Source organism: Scophthalmus maximus, chromosome 4 (assembly GCF_022379125.1).
Source record: "Scophthalmus maximus strain ysfricsl-2021 chromosome 4, ASM2237912v1, whole genome shotgun sequence".
Taxonomy (NCBI): domain Eukaryota; kingdom Metazoa; phylum Chordata; class Actinopteri; order Pleuronectiformes; family Scophthalmidae; genus Scophthalmus; species Scophthalmus maximus.
The window spans coordinates 8,517,934-8,534,407 of record NC_061518.1 but is presented as its reverse complement, the minus strand read 5'-3'; the positions used below and the strand labels follow the sequence as shown (position 1 = coordinate 8,534,407).

General features: G+C 41.2%; 1 protein-coding gene across 1 annotated transcript; it reads right to left on the bottom strand.

Moving 5' to 3' along the window:
- Positions 1–197: 197 nt before the first annotated feature.
- On the bottom strand, positions 198–15,673 carry LOC118302266 (monoacylglycerol lipase ABHD2). Its single transcript, XM_035628286.2, has 12 exons — positions 15,477–15,673; positions 13,742–13,812; positions 13,280–13,321; positions 12,887–13,102; positions 10,063–10,238; positions 8,677–8,844; positions 8,248–8,431; positions 7,197–7,289; positions 6,594–6,695; positions 6,295–6,364; positions 6,106–6,190; positions 198–3,915 (listed from the first exon to the last, which is right to left on the bottom strand). Exons 4-12 carry the CDS (start codon positions 13,093–13,095, stop codon positions 3,707–3,709), a joined length of 1,296 nt encoding a protein of 431 aa, XP_035484179.1. The 5' UTR covers positions 13,096–13,102; positions 13,280–13,321; positions 13,742–13,812; positions 15,477–15,673; the 3' UTR covers positions 198–3,706.
- Between the last annotated feature and the right edge of the window lie 801 nt (positions 15,674–16,474).

Sequence of the window (16,474 nt, the reverse complement as noted above, 5' to 3'; positions counted from 1 at the left end):
CACAAGAAAGCAATCTGGAGGTATATTCATGTTGTATTACAGATCATCTGAAGGAGTTTATGTAACATCCTTGAATCATATATCCAAATATTTAGCCATGTTAGCTATAATCCTTGATATGACCTAAATAAGAGCTTCTGTTACATTTAAGATGAAGAGGTCTTAAAAAGGACATTTCACCATAAAAAACAAAACACTTTTTCATTTGAGAAAATAATTTATTTTGGAACACAACAACCATATTTTCTCTCATAAATGGATCACACACACACACACACACACACACACGGACACACACCATTGAGTCATGTTGTGTGACTATGTGCTCCGTCTAGTTTCAGCATCAAAATGTGTGTAAACACCTAAATTAAAGCTGCATAATGATTATTACTGTAGGTCGACACTGTGGGCTCTCATCCGCCTGCTTAGGCTGATCAGATTTAAACTTGAGAAATTAATTCAAAAGAACAACACTGAGCGGCCGTAGTGCATGGATTCATTGACATTTAAGTCACTTAGGTTTATATTTAACTCTCTCAGTTTCCAAGCAATTGGAGCCGAGCCCACAATGTTGAAAAGAAAGATGTCTGAAACACTGCGGTTAGGAAAAAATACAGAGGAGCACATGATCATATCAACAGAGTAAAACTCATGTCAGATCCCACACACGTGAGGCAATTGAACGTGACATGTTTTGGTCTAATTGACTTTGACACCATTTCCTGCCACATTAGCATTAAATGAAAACAGAAATTTGTCCTGGTTGGTTATTGCCTTTAATTTTCCTCCCTTGTCCCTCAAATATTTCAATATACTCTCTATTTATACATTTCTTTAGCTTTTTTAGTTTGTTTTTAAAGTGAAGAAGTTTTGGTTATTGTCAATCAGAGGTGGTGATATGACACAGTACACACTTGTTTACTCATCAGCACTCACACTCTGATGCATTTGCACAAGACAAAACGTCATAAACAACAATACAAAATACAAAAAAAAATACACAAAAGAATCAACTAGAAAAAAAATACATCCAAATAAAACATCTTAACCTGCTTCTTTGTGGAAAATGTGGGGGCGGGGGGACAGACATCTTCAACGAACATAAAATGGCTTCCACTGCAGAAAACTGGGTTTGCGCTGGTGTCGTCAATCGGCATCAGATTTTTCTATAAAGCAGAATAAATCTAAACCAGACATTTTTTTTGATGCCGTCGAGATGAGAGCTGTGGACAGAGTGAACCGTGAACTGAATTACCTCAATGTTTTAATGTCACATTCACCCCGAATGAGAGGACGTTTGCCTTTTTAATGACTGGCAGTTGTAGTTCGCTTTCCCTGACAACAGATGGCAACAGTGATCTGTGGTCTGAGCGATGCAGGATGAAAAGTCATTAGAGGAAAAGAAAGTGGCTGGTGGCTCAGATCGGTGAATCCCCCCTGAGGGGATTTCATTATAAAGTCACAGAATAATCTCTGTCACGGTCGTGGAAGTTCAAGCCGTGACATCTAAACAAAACAGTTCTCGATAAACCAACAAATTATGCCAAAGAAAAAAAAAAACTTGATTTAAGTAGTGATCATATTCACTATTACAGTGCTTTTCTTTGGCAGAAATAATCTCAACTCAATCCACTCTCTCCCAGAATGAATCTGGATAATTATTCTTCAGCCATAATGTTGCAAAGTGCAAAGACAAAGACTTTATTCGTGTTGTGTTTGCAGAATCAGAGGCAACGTATTTGAGTGTAAACAAAAACTGAAAGACTGTTCTGTATGCACATCTCAATGATGGACAGTGTGTGTGTGTCCCATTTATGAATTGCCTCACTGTGCCAAATTTGGGCAATTGGAATAAACGCTTCTACTTGCCAGGTCTTAAAAAAAACACAATCCTTGGCCTTAAACGGCTCACGAGATGCACTGTTGTCAATCCCCTTGTCGCCCATCTGTCTCATCACAGTGTTCAGTAGCAGGTTTTAGACGACAGATTTACTTGGCTGGACTTTGCCATGGAAGAATAATCCCTTAAAACAAGGTTTGCACCAGACTCTCAGTCAGATTCAGGTTTTTAAAAGTCCACAGTTCCCAGTACGTTGTGATCAAAACTGGATTGCGACTAGTTTTAGGTTGTTAATTGCAGCAACAGCTTCAACACTAGGCCCAGTTATAAAAACAGAAAATGCTTTTCAATGTGGTCTTTGAAACTAAAAATATTCCCTTGCATTAAACTCTTGTCTATTCTTTCTTGCATGCAGTGTCCTCCATCTATTTATACAATATAACAATCACCAGTATGTTACAAACGACCCACTAAAATAAACATTTGGTTCAGCGTTTGTATCCTCAGTCCTCCTACTCATCACACCTCACAGCTCAGATTATTTAAAAAAATAAATAATCTAAAAGTCTGCTTCACACTGCTGAATTTTCCCTTCAATAGAACCACACGGACCAAACAGTAGACTGAAGGTTAAAGAGTTCAAAAATCTGCTGCAAAGTTCTATTCAAATATTTCTGTTAAATTAGGCGTGTTCAGGTTGGAGAGTCTGTGTTCGTGTCTACGCAGTCAGAGAAAGATATCAGAGTTTTGACAGGACCTGCAGCTGATCAAAGGCAAACCAAAGAGTAGGAGGGCTCAAAGACACTGACGACAGAAAACACGGGGAACACTTGAGTCATCTAACTTCTCGTCATCATCGTTGCTCCCTCCAGTTCTTTTTCTCAACCCTACGAGACGATGTGTGAGTTAAAAAATAGAAAAAAGAAAAGCTTGTGGCATACAGGGTTTAAAGTGCACTGAATCAAAGTGATAGAATGCGACCAAGGGAATGTGTATGAATCCCGTGTGGGGTTGATCCCTGGTCATGTCTGGTAGGACACCGAACATTCTCAAGTGCCAGAAGGATGTTATGAACTGGAAGTAAAGTGTAAAATCAAACCATAACAATTACGATGTTTTCTACTGAACATTTTCTACAAACCACAGAGCGACAGTCCACCCAGAGGAGTAGACATTACGAGGGCCAACAGACCGTGAACAGAGAATTTGGATCACACCAACCAAACACAAGGATCACATGCTCTGTCACGAGCCTCCAACTCTCCGTCTACATGGGCGCACACAGACATGTGAACTACATCTGTGAGGTACAAACATACTACAAAGACGCTGTGTTGGTTAAGACAGCAGACTAGGCTACATGGCCTTGCCGGTGATAAGCAGGGAGCTCCTTAAAGGTGCAATAGACGGACACCTTCTACACCACAGCTTATATTTACGTTAAAAAGGAGGCTTCTCGTGTGCTCTTATTTTTCACTGGACTACCTAAAGAGGAATTCTCCTTTTCCCTCTGATGCCAGCTTGAGTTTACCTTTCGTCATATTTGGTCAATGCCTCCATCGGCCAGGGATCATTGCCGTGTACATGTAAAGAAACAAAACGTCAAAGTTCTCGCAAACGGAAACGAGCACAAAGGCAGTTAGTCGTTTTTTGTTCCTTGACATAATGTAAGGTGACGGTGATTACAAATGGGAACTGTGGTGAAGGCTTGAAACATGTGGGTCAGTAGCAGAGAGTAGCACCAGAGGAGAAGGCAGAGAAGAGAGAGCAGTTTTAGTTCAGGTGTCTCCTCAGTGCTGGGACAGTGGTGTTGGATAGGGTGAGAGGGAGGAGAGACAGAGAGAGAGACAGACAGAGGTCAGAGGTTTAGGCTTTTCCCTCCGTGCAGGAGTTCTCACTCAGGTGGCCACTTTGGCACGGCGGTTTCTGTTTCTCCCACTGGCACAGGGCATTGGCGTAGCCCACAATCACTTTGTCCATCCAGGTGAGGGGCTGGGGGAAGAGCACCGCGCCCTCGAAGAAGCCCAGGTGGCCTCCGTGCAGCGTCAGGGCAAAGATCACATTCGACTTCTTTGCTAAAGGGCGACACAGAACACAGCGATTAGACCTCTGTACACTGTACAGTGCCAACTCCTCAGTATCTGAAAAGCAACCATGGACACAAGTCAAAATATGGGTTTGCCAGGGATCATTATGCCAGTTGAAGATAGTAAGGGTGAGTTTGCCTGGTCGTACTGATAACAGCATGAATCAACGTCTGGCAGGTGGCAACTACCGCTGCTGAAAGTCTGAGCCGTCCGTAAGTTGATAAAGACTGAGAAAAGGTAATGAAAAAGAAAAACTAATTCTCTCTTGAGTTACAGAAATTTGTGAATGTTTTTCCAAACAACCCTGACTGACAGGTCAGTCATCTTTCCTGTCCATGTGCTTGTGCACAAAAAGATTCAAAAATATATATATTTTTTAAATGTTTGCTGTGACTGGTCTGCGCAAAACCTCAACCTACTCAAACTCCTTTAGGGGTGAACTGAGATGCTGACATATTGCCAACCAGGTTCCAAATGCTCTCATGTATGCTCTCATGTCCACATATTTTGGGCATGTGGTTTTAAAACTCCATTCATGAGATTTACGGGTATGACTGATACTACCTCTGTGTTTTTCCTCAGTATATAAATACAGCAATCCATTCATATTGATTTAATAAATCCCTAAAACTCAAAAGTAGGTCATATCTACAGAGCAGAAAAAATAGTGGGAGCTTTCTGATTGTGAACCTCTGTAGAGTGCTGCGACTGCAGACGACCCGTCAGAGTGGTCTCCCGAAAAGGTTTGGCCTGGATTTCTTTATTCTCCTTCTCTTATCTGGGTTAGTGGGGGAGTCTGATGCGGTTGACTAGTGATCGAGATCCCACAGGGCTTTCACCACTGTGCACTGTTCATGACTGCCGCCGATCCCGCGACAACTGAGTGCTCGTCCACACCAGGAGACGCCATCGCACCAGGCCCCGAGTGACCGGGGGGGAACAGAGTAGTCTGGAGAACATGTTGTACTCGTAACAAGATGGAAGAAGCGCAAGGTTTAAAGAAAAATACACTGGCACATCAGTCACTGTAGCATGACTAATAAATTATTGCAAGTCCACTGTATCAAACCCATTGGTCCTTCTCCCAGAGCTGGAGTCACACTAAAACTTTATCTAAATTTGTATCACAGCAACATTCCGTGCCTGAATGCAATAAAGAAACAACACTGAGCTGAGTAAACCTGGTTTAAGTGCAGTTTCAGTCACACCGAATCCAACACGTTCACTTCCGTAAACTCTTCTCATCAAACATTTTAAATCTGAGCTTATTTTAGCAGCAGCACAGCGAGTGTTTTTTCTGTCGAGTCCTTTCCTGGTAGTCGTGTGTGTCAGTCACTGTATGACAGCTGATCCTGTAAGATCCTCTCTGGAGACCCGTGTCAAATAAAATCGCTTGTACTTCCAGTCAGGACTCCTCTGACCACACCCTTACAAGGGGGATTTTCCTTTTCCAAAATAGTTTAAGTGGCAGTTAGTTTAAATATAACACACGCTGAGGAGAAGGAAGGCTTGTTACGTGATATGAAATGTACGAGCAGTCAAACTGACTGGATTTTTATGTTTGAGGAAACGAGGTAAGAACTTTTTTTATTTCTTGGTTAGAATGTTTGATTTGGCTTGTGAAGGAGTTAAACAGATAGAAGGAAACCTCAGTTCTATGTATGAGTGATGGTTACAGCTGCGGTGAATAATAAATAAATAAACATTACTCATGCAATTGACCTCTGTGCCTCTGTGCCACACCCTGACCTGCTCAGGGTGCTGAGCCAGCTCATAAGAAAACCCTTAGAGACTGCAGACTTACTTAATGAAAACTAAATCTGAGGTGTCAGCCTCAGACATTAGTCAGACGGGAAAAGTCTGTTGATAAAGGAAAAGAGACTCCAATTGTGTCATGATCTGCCTGCGGGTTGGTTATCAAACAAAAGTAGAGAGCTGCACTTTACAGAGCCAATTTATTTTTATTTATTTTTTTTGAAATCTGGGATAAAATAGATAAGTATAATAGAACATGATAAATCTTCAGTGTTCATTTTGGCAGGTAAATGCCCAATAAAAAATAATAATACCTTCAAAAATGTTCTTTAAGATTGCAGAGGTGATCGTAGAAGACTGTTTTTTTTTTTAATAATGGTGTTTAGTACTGCTTCTGATGACATGACGCAGGTTGCTGGTTACCTGCTAATGTGCGAGGGATGGTCAGCAGTGAGCCATGAACCAGAGGATCATCTGCAGAGTTCACGAGCAGCAGTGGCACATTCACCTGAGGAGAAGATAATCAAAAATTCATACATCAAATACACAGACAGATCAAAAAGAGAAACAAAACATGAGATTATGTGAGGTGTATGCAAAAGCAGCTCTTACATTGTGAATATAATGAACACAACTCTCCTTCTCATAGTACTCTTTGAGAGAGCTGTGGCCATGGAATTTCCTGTCAAAAACCCCCAAAAAAGAGGAAGAATTAGAAGAAATTTGCTAGAGATGGAAATCTGAGAAGAACAGATCTGATATTTACTGATTCTCGACACTCACAAATACATCAACATTACTGTCAGCAACAGCTACGGTACAGATAAGAGCATCTTAAAATCTCAGATCTTTAATCTACTCTATCAAAACAACCCTTTTACTGGATGTAATCCCAAACGTTCACCACATACCTCATGACGTTGTCGTCGATCTGCATGAGGGAAGTCGCTGTGTACAGTCGACTAAGGTCTGCATCGATCACTTTAACGGAACTTCCTCCAAACAGACTGTGTCTGTAACAAGCAAAAATTCACAAAGACACACAAACGTCATTAATAAAGTAAGTTACTTAACATTAGTTCAATGCAGTGAGGGACTGGGAGTTAGGTAGGGGAGTGGGGGTTGAACTTTATGTTTAACATTTTAAAGAAGCTAAGAACCACATTTGTTAATATTTTATTGAGATCCTCCCCTTGAAAAAAGTACTTCCAACTAATACTTCTAAACTATATAGCAGTATTGGTAAAAATACGCAAGTGTAACTCACAGACATTTTCTCTTTGCAGTTCAAAACAATGTCAGAATGACTCTGAAGATACTTGGCAGTATCGAGAGGATGTGGCACAGTTTAATGTGGGAAGTTTAGGGAACGTTCAAAGAATTGACAAATCACCCTAGATGTGAAGTTGTGGTGGTGTCTTGCAAACACCAGAAGACAGCTTTGTAAAGATAAACATGTTGATCTAACTTAAGGGTAAAAAAATAACAAGTACTTCATAATGCAACAGTGATACCTGTGTGAGAGGATGATTTTCTTCATGTTGTCAGCCATGAGAAAGTTATAGAAGCGTCTGAACTGATCCCACTGCAGGAATGTTTCCTGGGCCCTGAGATACAAACACACAGGAAGTAAGCTTTGTGCAGCCGGTCTGCATTCCAAACAACACACTCAATGTCCTGTGTAATCCACTGGACAAAGGGTCGCACTGGTGGAGAGTAGCCATGGTTTGAGGCATTAATATGCAGCTCACTCACAGAGACGGGCTGAAGCACAACAACGGCTACGGCTATTCAAACAAATAATGACCATTAGAAAAATGTTTTTGTTATTTCAATACCATTTGGTATGGTATGATTTATTGATCAAACACTATTTGCTAAAAAAATTGACAGACAAAAGTCAAGGAATGCTGACTGACGGGCCAGATGAGCAGAATACAGTCAATCCACCGTAATATAAAAGGCCAGTGTCTACTACACACCCTTCCCTCACTGCCTACACCCAAACCATAACAAACGCAGCCTGTCATACCGCCAGGAGACGCTAGCTGCATTTAAAACACAGAAGGTGTGGCTCAGCCTAAATGATCACGGGAAGCAGGATCCACATGTACTAGTGGTTTTTAAACAACATTGTGACACACTGGTGTGTCCTCAATGAAACGTGACTGTGTGCACAGAAGGGTCTATTCAGGGCTGGTTTCAGCCAGCCACTTCAATCCATCACATTCTGCAGGTTAACCCTTTGTGCATTATACCAGTCTACTCATATAAAAAGGATTTTGGCGACAGTGGAATAAAAAAAATGACTGAATGACCATCACAAACTTGTTGCCTAAATTTCTTCAAAATTACAAATAACACGTTATTTATCAATTCAATTTAAAATATCAACACAATATGTGAATGATTCGACAGCATGATTGGTAAACTTGTGTCTAAACATTAGATTAGATTATGTAAGCACAGTTCATATTTAGAAGAGTGTGCACATTAAGTGCTGTAAAGGGGCTCTAATGATGCAATGCATTTTAATCAAGAGATGAGAGGACGACGATGACCCACCTGAGAGCGCTGTACCCCTGACAGACGCTGACGCAACACAGCACTCGCTCCTGGTTCATCCTGTTCTCGCCCAGAAACTTGCATACAATGTTCCCACCCAGACTGAAGCCGACCGCAATCAGCTGGGTCTGAGGATACGTCCGCTTGATGTAACCAACCATGGATGCAAACTCCCATGTGCACCCTGTAAGAAAAACAGTACAGAGTTACAGATCAATAAAGAGTAAAGCCTCTGAAGGACGGAGCATTTTTTCTCTGCTCAGCAGCTGCCGTTAAAGGTGCCTTTAGCTCAGAGTATCACATTTATTTATCTCCATTAGACCTTTTCAATAAGCTCAGCTCTGAAAGTTCTTGTTATCTTTAATTCTTGGAGCTTTAGGGTCACCAACACACTCATATAGCCTCATATAGTCAACTCCTTGGTCTCACCATAAGTGAACATTCGTGGAGAGGTAAGCTCAATGTTGGGAAGAGCTCCCAGGTGGTTCAGGACAGCACAGCGGTAACCGTCCTTCTGGGCGTGATCCACAAAGGTCCGGATGTAATGCTTCTCACTGTGGTTACCAATACCAGGGCATATCACCATGGTGATGTCACCTGGTGAAACAGGTAGAAGGGTTGGAGAGATATTCGGCAATAAGGAATATGTTAGCACAGATAAGAGGGTGTCTCCCCCCTAAACAGCACTTGAAGACAAGGCACTGCAGCCGATACAAAACGAAAGGATGATTGCCATTGCACTGGCAAATAAACCTTTAGCAAAACAAAATGGAAATAGTAACACTACTTTTTTGGGGATAAAAAATGTCATGTGAGTCATGGGGTGAGGTCCAATTGTCAGATTGGCTTAGGAAGTTTCCTAAATCTTCAGCAGCCATGATAAGAGCTGTTCGGATTCTCTAAATGCATAAGAAAACAGCTTCAATGCTTCCTTTGCTATCTCATTTAGCATAAGGTACACTGGCGCTTCCTTTGCGAGAGTAAGGAGATATAGACGCCACACAATTCATTGCGGCAGCGATATTTAACGTGAGGCGCCATGCACGAACGTAAACAATTCAGTAAGGTATAGAAGAAGTAGAAGAGTATGAATATGACCCAGAAGAGACGCACCTCATCATGTCAGTTACTGTAACATATGAATCATTTACATGTGATGTCACATGGTGGTAAAACACAGAAACATGCTGATGCAGCCGCTACGTTTTTCGTAGTTCATCTTCGGAAATTTGTAGTTTCACCACGGCAGACACACGTCAATACCATCCACCTTCACGTGATGGCGTAGTATAGTGAAAGTCGAGTCGGATTCTCTAAGCAGCGTTGTCGGCTTTTCCTTAGTACTATGAGTCCTCCTTTACACTTTTCGTATAGAATAGTAGATAGGAATAGTAGATAGGAATGACAATTCGACCTCACCCTTAAGCTTTCTGTGGGGACTATGAGACTAAAGGTGAGGTAGCAAGGTCAGATTTCAGCTGAGGCATCCAGAGAAAATACTTTTTTACTGTCTTAACACAACTACATGACAGACATGGTATGCCTCATCAAAAAGATCAAGAAATCAAGAAAGAGTAAATTATATTATCATAGCCGACCTGGAAAACTTCACAAAAATAATGAAAGCTGGACAAAAGCCTATTTCTATAGATCAAAATCTCAAGTTTGTCTCAGAGGGATTCACAGCTTACGATTCTCCCTCTATCCCTGAACCTCGAATCAAAAACAGAACCATCAGGTACAACAAAATCTAATAAGTACTGTCCGAATAGCAGCAAACAAAAAGCATGAAAATGTTGGAAAAGAGATCTTCACCTCCTGTTCGGTGGTCCCCCTGTGGCTCAAAGAGGTCAAAGGTCGCAGTGGCCCCATCCTGCATGGGTAAGTACTTCCTGATTCCACTGGGGTGGGGGGAGTACACGCGGCCAAGTTTACCGTACAGTGCTGTCTGGAGGTGGCCGCTCTTTCCCCACAGTAAGGGAGGAATGTACCTGGAAAAACATCAACACATTGTTATTCTGAGCACCAACATTTGCCTCGGTGGTTGGACACAGATATGAACGTTCTGGCACACGGTTTGCATACATGGTCACATTTCTGTTCCAGCTCTTGAAAGATTGCTCCAGGCTCTGAACACGCTTCAGTGTTCGATGTCAGTCTTTTGTTATGTTCTGCTAAGTTACGCTGTGCATGTGCACTTTAAAATTCCACTGACACCTCTGTAGGAGTTAGCTGTGGGAGTGGAGACTTTTGGATTGTGTAATATTCCTTTAAAATGTTATGCCTTATGTTGTGCATTATCACAAATCCCCAGAAGAGACCAGAAGCTTGTGAATAACTCAGGAAAACCTTTTTAGATACTAGTATTTTTTTTCCAGTTCTTTATCCCATCATATAAAGGAAAGTTACATCAATGCAATATTAAAGTCTCGGCTGGCAATAAGAGCAACAGTATAGGGCTAACAGCCAAAACATCCTTTTGTTTGTGGTCAAAATTTACAGTATAGAGATTTTTCAACTATTCCTGGGGGATTTAGTTCAAGGTTCAGTAAAAGACACACAGACTTCAGAGAAACTCTTACAGGACCAAAGTGACCTGTTCTCAGTGTTTGGAAATGGCACATTTGTAAACGTTACAACAGATAAAGAGATACTTAAGATCGGCATAAATGTAGACTGACACTAGGGGTGTGTGCGGTGCATGCGTCAAAACACACAGACAGTAGAGCAAAGGTTCAATTACATCAACAGTTGCACAAGATCTTCAACCTTGTGTTTCCTCATCTCTTACCGTGGCGCTAATAATTGCTGCACCTATAAAAGACACTGTTGCATAAGAGAATTGTCAATCACAAAGTCGCCTGCTTCCATTCAATGATAATGGAATCACCTCCAGCGTAGGTGAGGTGAGGCTAAAGCACACTCTTCTAGAAGCTACTCTGACGGTTTATGAGAGGAAGAAGAATACCTCATTGTTGTAATGTGGGGATAAAAATATCAACAGTTTTGTTTAGTTCTACGTTTGCAAGTCTAACAACTTAAAAAAGCTTTCTTCACAAAAAATCCTTTAATTAAAAGGCCCAGTTCCTATTTTGTAACCCGAGATGTGCATTCTGTGTTCCTCAACTGATATTAACTGAAAATGTAGGCATTCGGTTGCAGTGTACAAATATTTATCATTAAAACACTTGAAGTTATAATTTACATGATTAAAATATATCTTGTTGTCGAGTCTTAGTTTCTATATTAACAAAACCTTGGGCGTGACCATAGGTTACGGTCTCTTTTTGAATATGGGTGATTTTGGATTTTTCTTCTGCCTTTTAGAGGAGTAAATGTTACCCTCCCGAACAGAAAAACGGATACATCAGTGGGGGTTTGATGTAGCTAAGATCTAAAAGACCACTTCAAAGTCCAGAGGTAATGTCACTGTCTTTTGATGCTAACAAGCTGAGAAAACACCAAACACTACAGTTGGTAAAAATAGATACTAAATGGCTTGCCCTGATGATTTGCTAAAAAAATGATTTAAAAATGGGTTAAGTTCAACATTACAGTAACTGCACCATGCTGACCCAAATCTATCAAGTGCTCTTTAATGCTGTCATTTAACTTTTCTTTCTCTTTTGACTTTTACCTGTTCTAACACTCTTGTTATGAAACTCTTTTTAACAGTGGGAACCAAGGCGCTCTTCGAAAAAAGGAAATCACTTGTTCTTTGTTGTCCATTAGCCAGGGCCTCAGTGTGCATGTTCCCAAACAACGTTTTTTGATTGTTAACCTCACAACACCCCTCTTATGCTTTGCGCTGTGTAATGGATCTGTTATGCAACACCGGAGAGTGTCACCATGGGTTACAAACGTGACTTTTCAAAAACACAGATGATGCTCCAATGCCAGCAACAACCATGCAGACGGGTTCCAGTTATCTCAGTTCAACGACACAGCGAAGCACAAATTCCCATAAGAAAAACAAGGCAGTTCAGGACGGAATGGTAACAAGCCAGACACAAAGGTAAACATCAGCGTGCCCTTATGATTCACTGCAGCTGAAAGCCAAAGGGCTCGGTAACAATCGGTTGCATAAACAGCCACTCCTGATGAAGACGTGGCGCGAGAGGCCCAACAGAGCTGAAAGTCCCTCTGGCGTATTAAAAAAAACAGCAGACGACAGGACGTGGAGAGTGATGCTCATTCAGGAAAAATGACAAAGTGTACACCGTATAACGCCGCTCCTTCTTAAAAACTAATTGTTTGTATGAGTTCCTGATCTCAGATGAAAGATTCAAATTATAGTAGACATCAGACTTACCCCGAAGGGAAGACTAGCATTATCATGGGTGTAAATCCCCTTGCCCTGCAGTGCTTGAGTCTAGATTTGTAACGCGAGTTTGACAAGCCCAGTCTATCATGAGATAACCCTGAAAACACAGCCTTGTATTTAATTGATAAGAGAACTGAGGGTAAAGCCAGACATATCTTCAGTGCAGACATGTGGCACACTGAGGAACACTGATGACAGATGGGACCGCTGCCAGACAAACTGCTACCTCTACTGCAGCCCCAGATGGCTACGCAGCAGCGCCATATCCATGGCCACACTTTGAGTGACAGACTAAGAGCTGAGAACGCAACTCACTCTTTGGTCAACTGAGGACAGGACTTGAGAAGGAATCGGTTGAGGGCCGTGTCCTGGTAGGTAAGGTCCGGGGGCGCGGTGGGGCTCTTGAGGTTCAGGCAGCGGACGATGATGTAGAGCACCGTGGCCACCGCCGCCAGCTTCATGCCGTCAAACATGGCCGGCAGCTCCGGGGAGATGGTGTGCACGTCTGACTTGTGGGTGTTCATGATGGCGCTGAAAAAACAAAACAATGGACAAAACATATTTTCAGTTCACTTCACAAATTTCAATGACAAATATATTCACTGATTTTCACAGTCAATGAAATGAGAACTGAATTTTCAAAAACCTCCCATCCTTTCAGTATTTAATAATAAGTACAAAAATCAAATGATTTAACATCTGACTGACCTAAATATTCCTCTTGGTGCCAAAGGCGCTGTAGCAACAGATCTGTGAGAATCCAGGGAGAGAGACAGAGAGCAAATCAGTCAGATAAAGAATAACAAGAATCAGTTATTTAATACATGCCCCTCAATGTACACTACATAAGAAGCCTTGCTACATAAAACAGAGAGGTGTGGACATTACTTTAAATAAATCATTACATTCAGGAGATGCACTGTGAGTTAACACTGAGTAATATGGTTTCTAAGGCACAATACAGTTATATTTTAGAACATTTGCTTTAAAGTTAACATGTCTTTTAAAAAATATAAAAACAAAAGTCCTCTCTGGTTTGTCATAACAGAAAAAACCCCCAGGAAGAGTAAAAAGTACACAAAGGCCACAGTATCCCCAGCTAACAAAGAAACAGGAAGTTGTGGTACAGGATTTCAAATTAGAAGACAGTGTTTTGTATTGTTTACTTACTTTGTATGTTCAAGTTAGCCTCCTGTAACACCTTGTTCCAAAAGTCTGAAGTCACAGTGACGTGGTCAAATCTTAGAAACAGAAGAATAAGACACAAAAAAAGTTCATTGAGAATATTATACAGTAAATCACCCATTTTTCTCCTTTCTAAACAGGTTCCTTACACCATGGTAATACAAGTGTCCCCAAGACTCCTCTTCAATGTGTTTTTATTCGGGCTGCAACACTAACTTGAATTAATTGATCATTTGGTCCAGAAAATGTCAGATTATTTGTGAAGAATGCCTTTTATAAGATTCCACAGCCCAAGGCCACATCATCGGAGGTGTTATTTTGTCTGTGGGACAGTTGAGTTAAACAGTGCACAAATAATGTATGAAGCATATCACAAGTTACTCCCATGCAGTTTTTTCAGAATTATGTTTGAATCTAGAGAGAGAGAGAGAGCCGACATGAACTCGGGGCTTATTTAAGAAAACAAGGGTAAGGACAAATCCCCCAAAAAATGAATAGATGTGTATAAGTTAAAGGGGAACCTCTTTCGGAATAGATGTGATGAGGAACTAAAAACATGTAGCTCAAGTTGAAAGTTGATAAACAAAAACACAGCTGAGATGTTATTATCTTCATGTTTGAAAAAAACAACAGAAAATGTAGTTGTACTCTAAGTTTCAATTTTTGATCTTTTTTTTAGAGTTGCCAATTAAATAATTTGTATGAAGGGTAGGCATTATGGATAACTTCAGTCTAAACCTTTTTGGTCTACTTATACTTGGTCCATTCATATATTTGTTATCCTTTATTCGTTTTGTCATTGTTTCATTTGTTTAGTATGACATTTCTTGAGGGAATAGCTCATGTGGACCAAAATAATCGGAACGAACCAAAGATCAATCTAATTTGAAAGGCTTCGGTTTATTTTAGGCTGCTGGAGGTCAAAGGTCATTAGAGACAAACCGTGAATCAGCCCACCTGTATGTTTTAGTTTAGTTTAGTTTTTTAACATTACATCCAGAGATATCAGGAGCAGGTAAACAGTGTTCATCTCTCCACATGGTCCAGTCCACATCGGAGCAATTTTTTTAATAGAAGCAACTGTCATATTAAAACGTCACCACTCCCAAACAGACGTGGATCCAATTATATCCCCAGCTTCATAAGATCAGCTGGATGACTGTGCCCAGCTGATTCCCGTCTCCTGCACTGTCCGTGACAGCTGCCCGTGTCTCTTGCCAAGACAGAGACGCTGTTCTTTTAACTAACAAACGAGCCGATCATCTCGGCTCTTCTTCGTCTGTCACGACGCTCCACAACAAGCAGCAGGGCGAGAGGCGGAGTGAGGCACCGACACGAGGGCGCGTTGACTCAAGCTCTTGTTGGTATTTAGCGTGAGCCAGCTGTTCAACGTGTTTCGCTGCGAAGGCCAACCGGTCCGGAAAATTAAAAAAAAAAAAAGAAAAAGAAATAATAAACCCCGTCGCCTTGTGGTGGACGAGGTCGCTGGTGGATGAAGCGCGGCTTCACATAGAAGCGACACAGACACGCGATCAACACCGGTGTCTCCTTCTTAGTCTGTGTTTCACCGCAGTCGATTTTATGACCCAGAGCATTTGACGGTTCGATTCCTTCCGCCCATAGTCGATGTACCGAGGCAGCAGCAGCAGCATCACCCGAGCAGCGACGCACCGCACACGCACTTACACGGACACGCTCGCTCACTCACTCACTCACTCACCTGTCTCCGCCGGGAGCAACAGTCAATCCGCTCCTTGCTGCTGGGAAGTCCTCATTTATATTCGTGGCATTTTATTTATTTATTATTCGTTGGGCTGGTCGTTTTGTCCGGTCCGGTGTGGGTACGGGACGCCCTCTGATTCGGTGCCAAGGCTAGCAACAGCAGCTCTGGCGGCGGTTTGTCATCTCCGATTCCACTTCCTACCAGAATCGGTCATTTGCATACGGGCTCTCTGATTGGTGGGAAATGGCATGTGACACGGCATCCTGAGCGCTACGTCACTCGGCGTCCACGGGTTATTATCCCTATATTGTTTGTTAATTAATTACTTGAATAATTTCATCATAATGGCATTTTTTTAAAATAATTTACACAGTGTGTGTTTTAGTTTATTTTCTCATATGATTTTTCAAATCATTGTTAGTTTATGCAATAAATTACAAAATTTATTGCAGGGCAGTGCACTAAATTGAAAAAAAGGTCTTAGCAGTAAATTACGGATTTTTATATAAAAACGTAAAAAAATATATATCCATTCATTATAATAATAATCATCATCATTATTATTAATATTAATGTTAGTATTTGTACTAACATTAATATTAATATTAACATTAACATAATTTCCCCCATGAATATGATTGATATTTAAAGAGGGCTGAACCAGATCCTTCCCGAACGTGATAGGAACGTGAGCTAAACCTGTTACATAACATTCCAGCTACACGGATCCCTAGATCCCTATACAGCAGCCTATACTGGCAGAACCAGGTTATAATACAGTGTAGGTTATTTTTGTTGTATGAATAAGGTAACAATGATGAAGTCACCAGTTGCTTTAAACATAAGGGCACCATGGACCTCAGCTGGAAAGAATCCGAAAAGGACATTAGACACAAAACGACACAAAAGGGTCAAAAGTAAAACACAAAGATGTGAAAAGGCGACAAACAAACACAAAACAAAATACAACACAACTAAAAGTAGATACAAAACAC

Bases quoted from the DNA above. Each gene is read 5' to 3' on its own strand.
- LOC118302266 (XM_035628286.2), bottom strand. From the start codon at position 13,095: ATGAACACCCACAAGTCAGACGTGCACACCATCTCCCCGGAGCTGCCG. The intron at 8,845-10,062 runs GTGAAGATCTCT...CTGTTTCACCAG, and splicing joins GGGGGACCACCGAACAGGAG to GTGACATCACCATGGTGATA. The intron at 6,365-6,593 runs GTATGTGGTGAA...GGTTTTTGACAG, and splicing joins ATCGACGACAACGTCATGAG to GAAATTCCATGGCCACAGCT.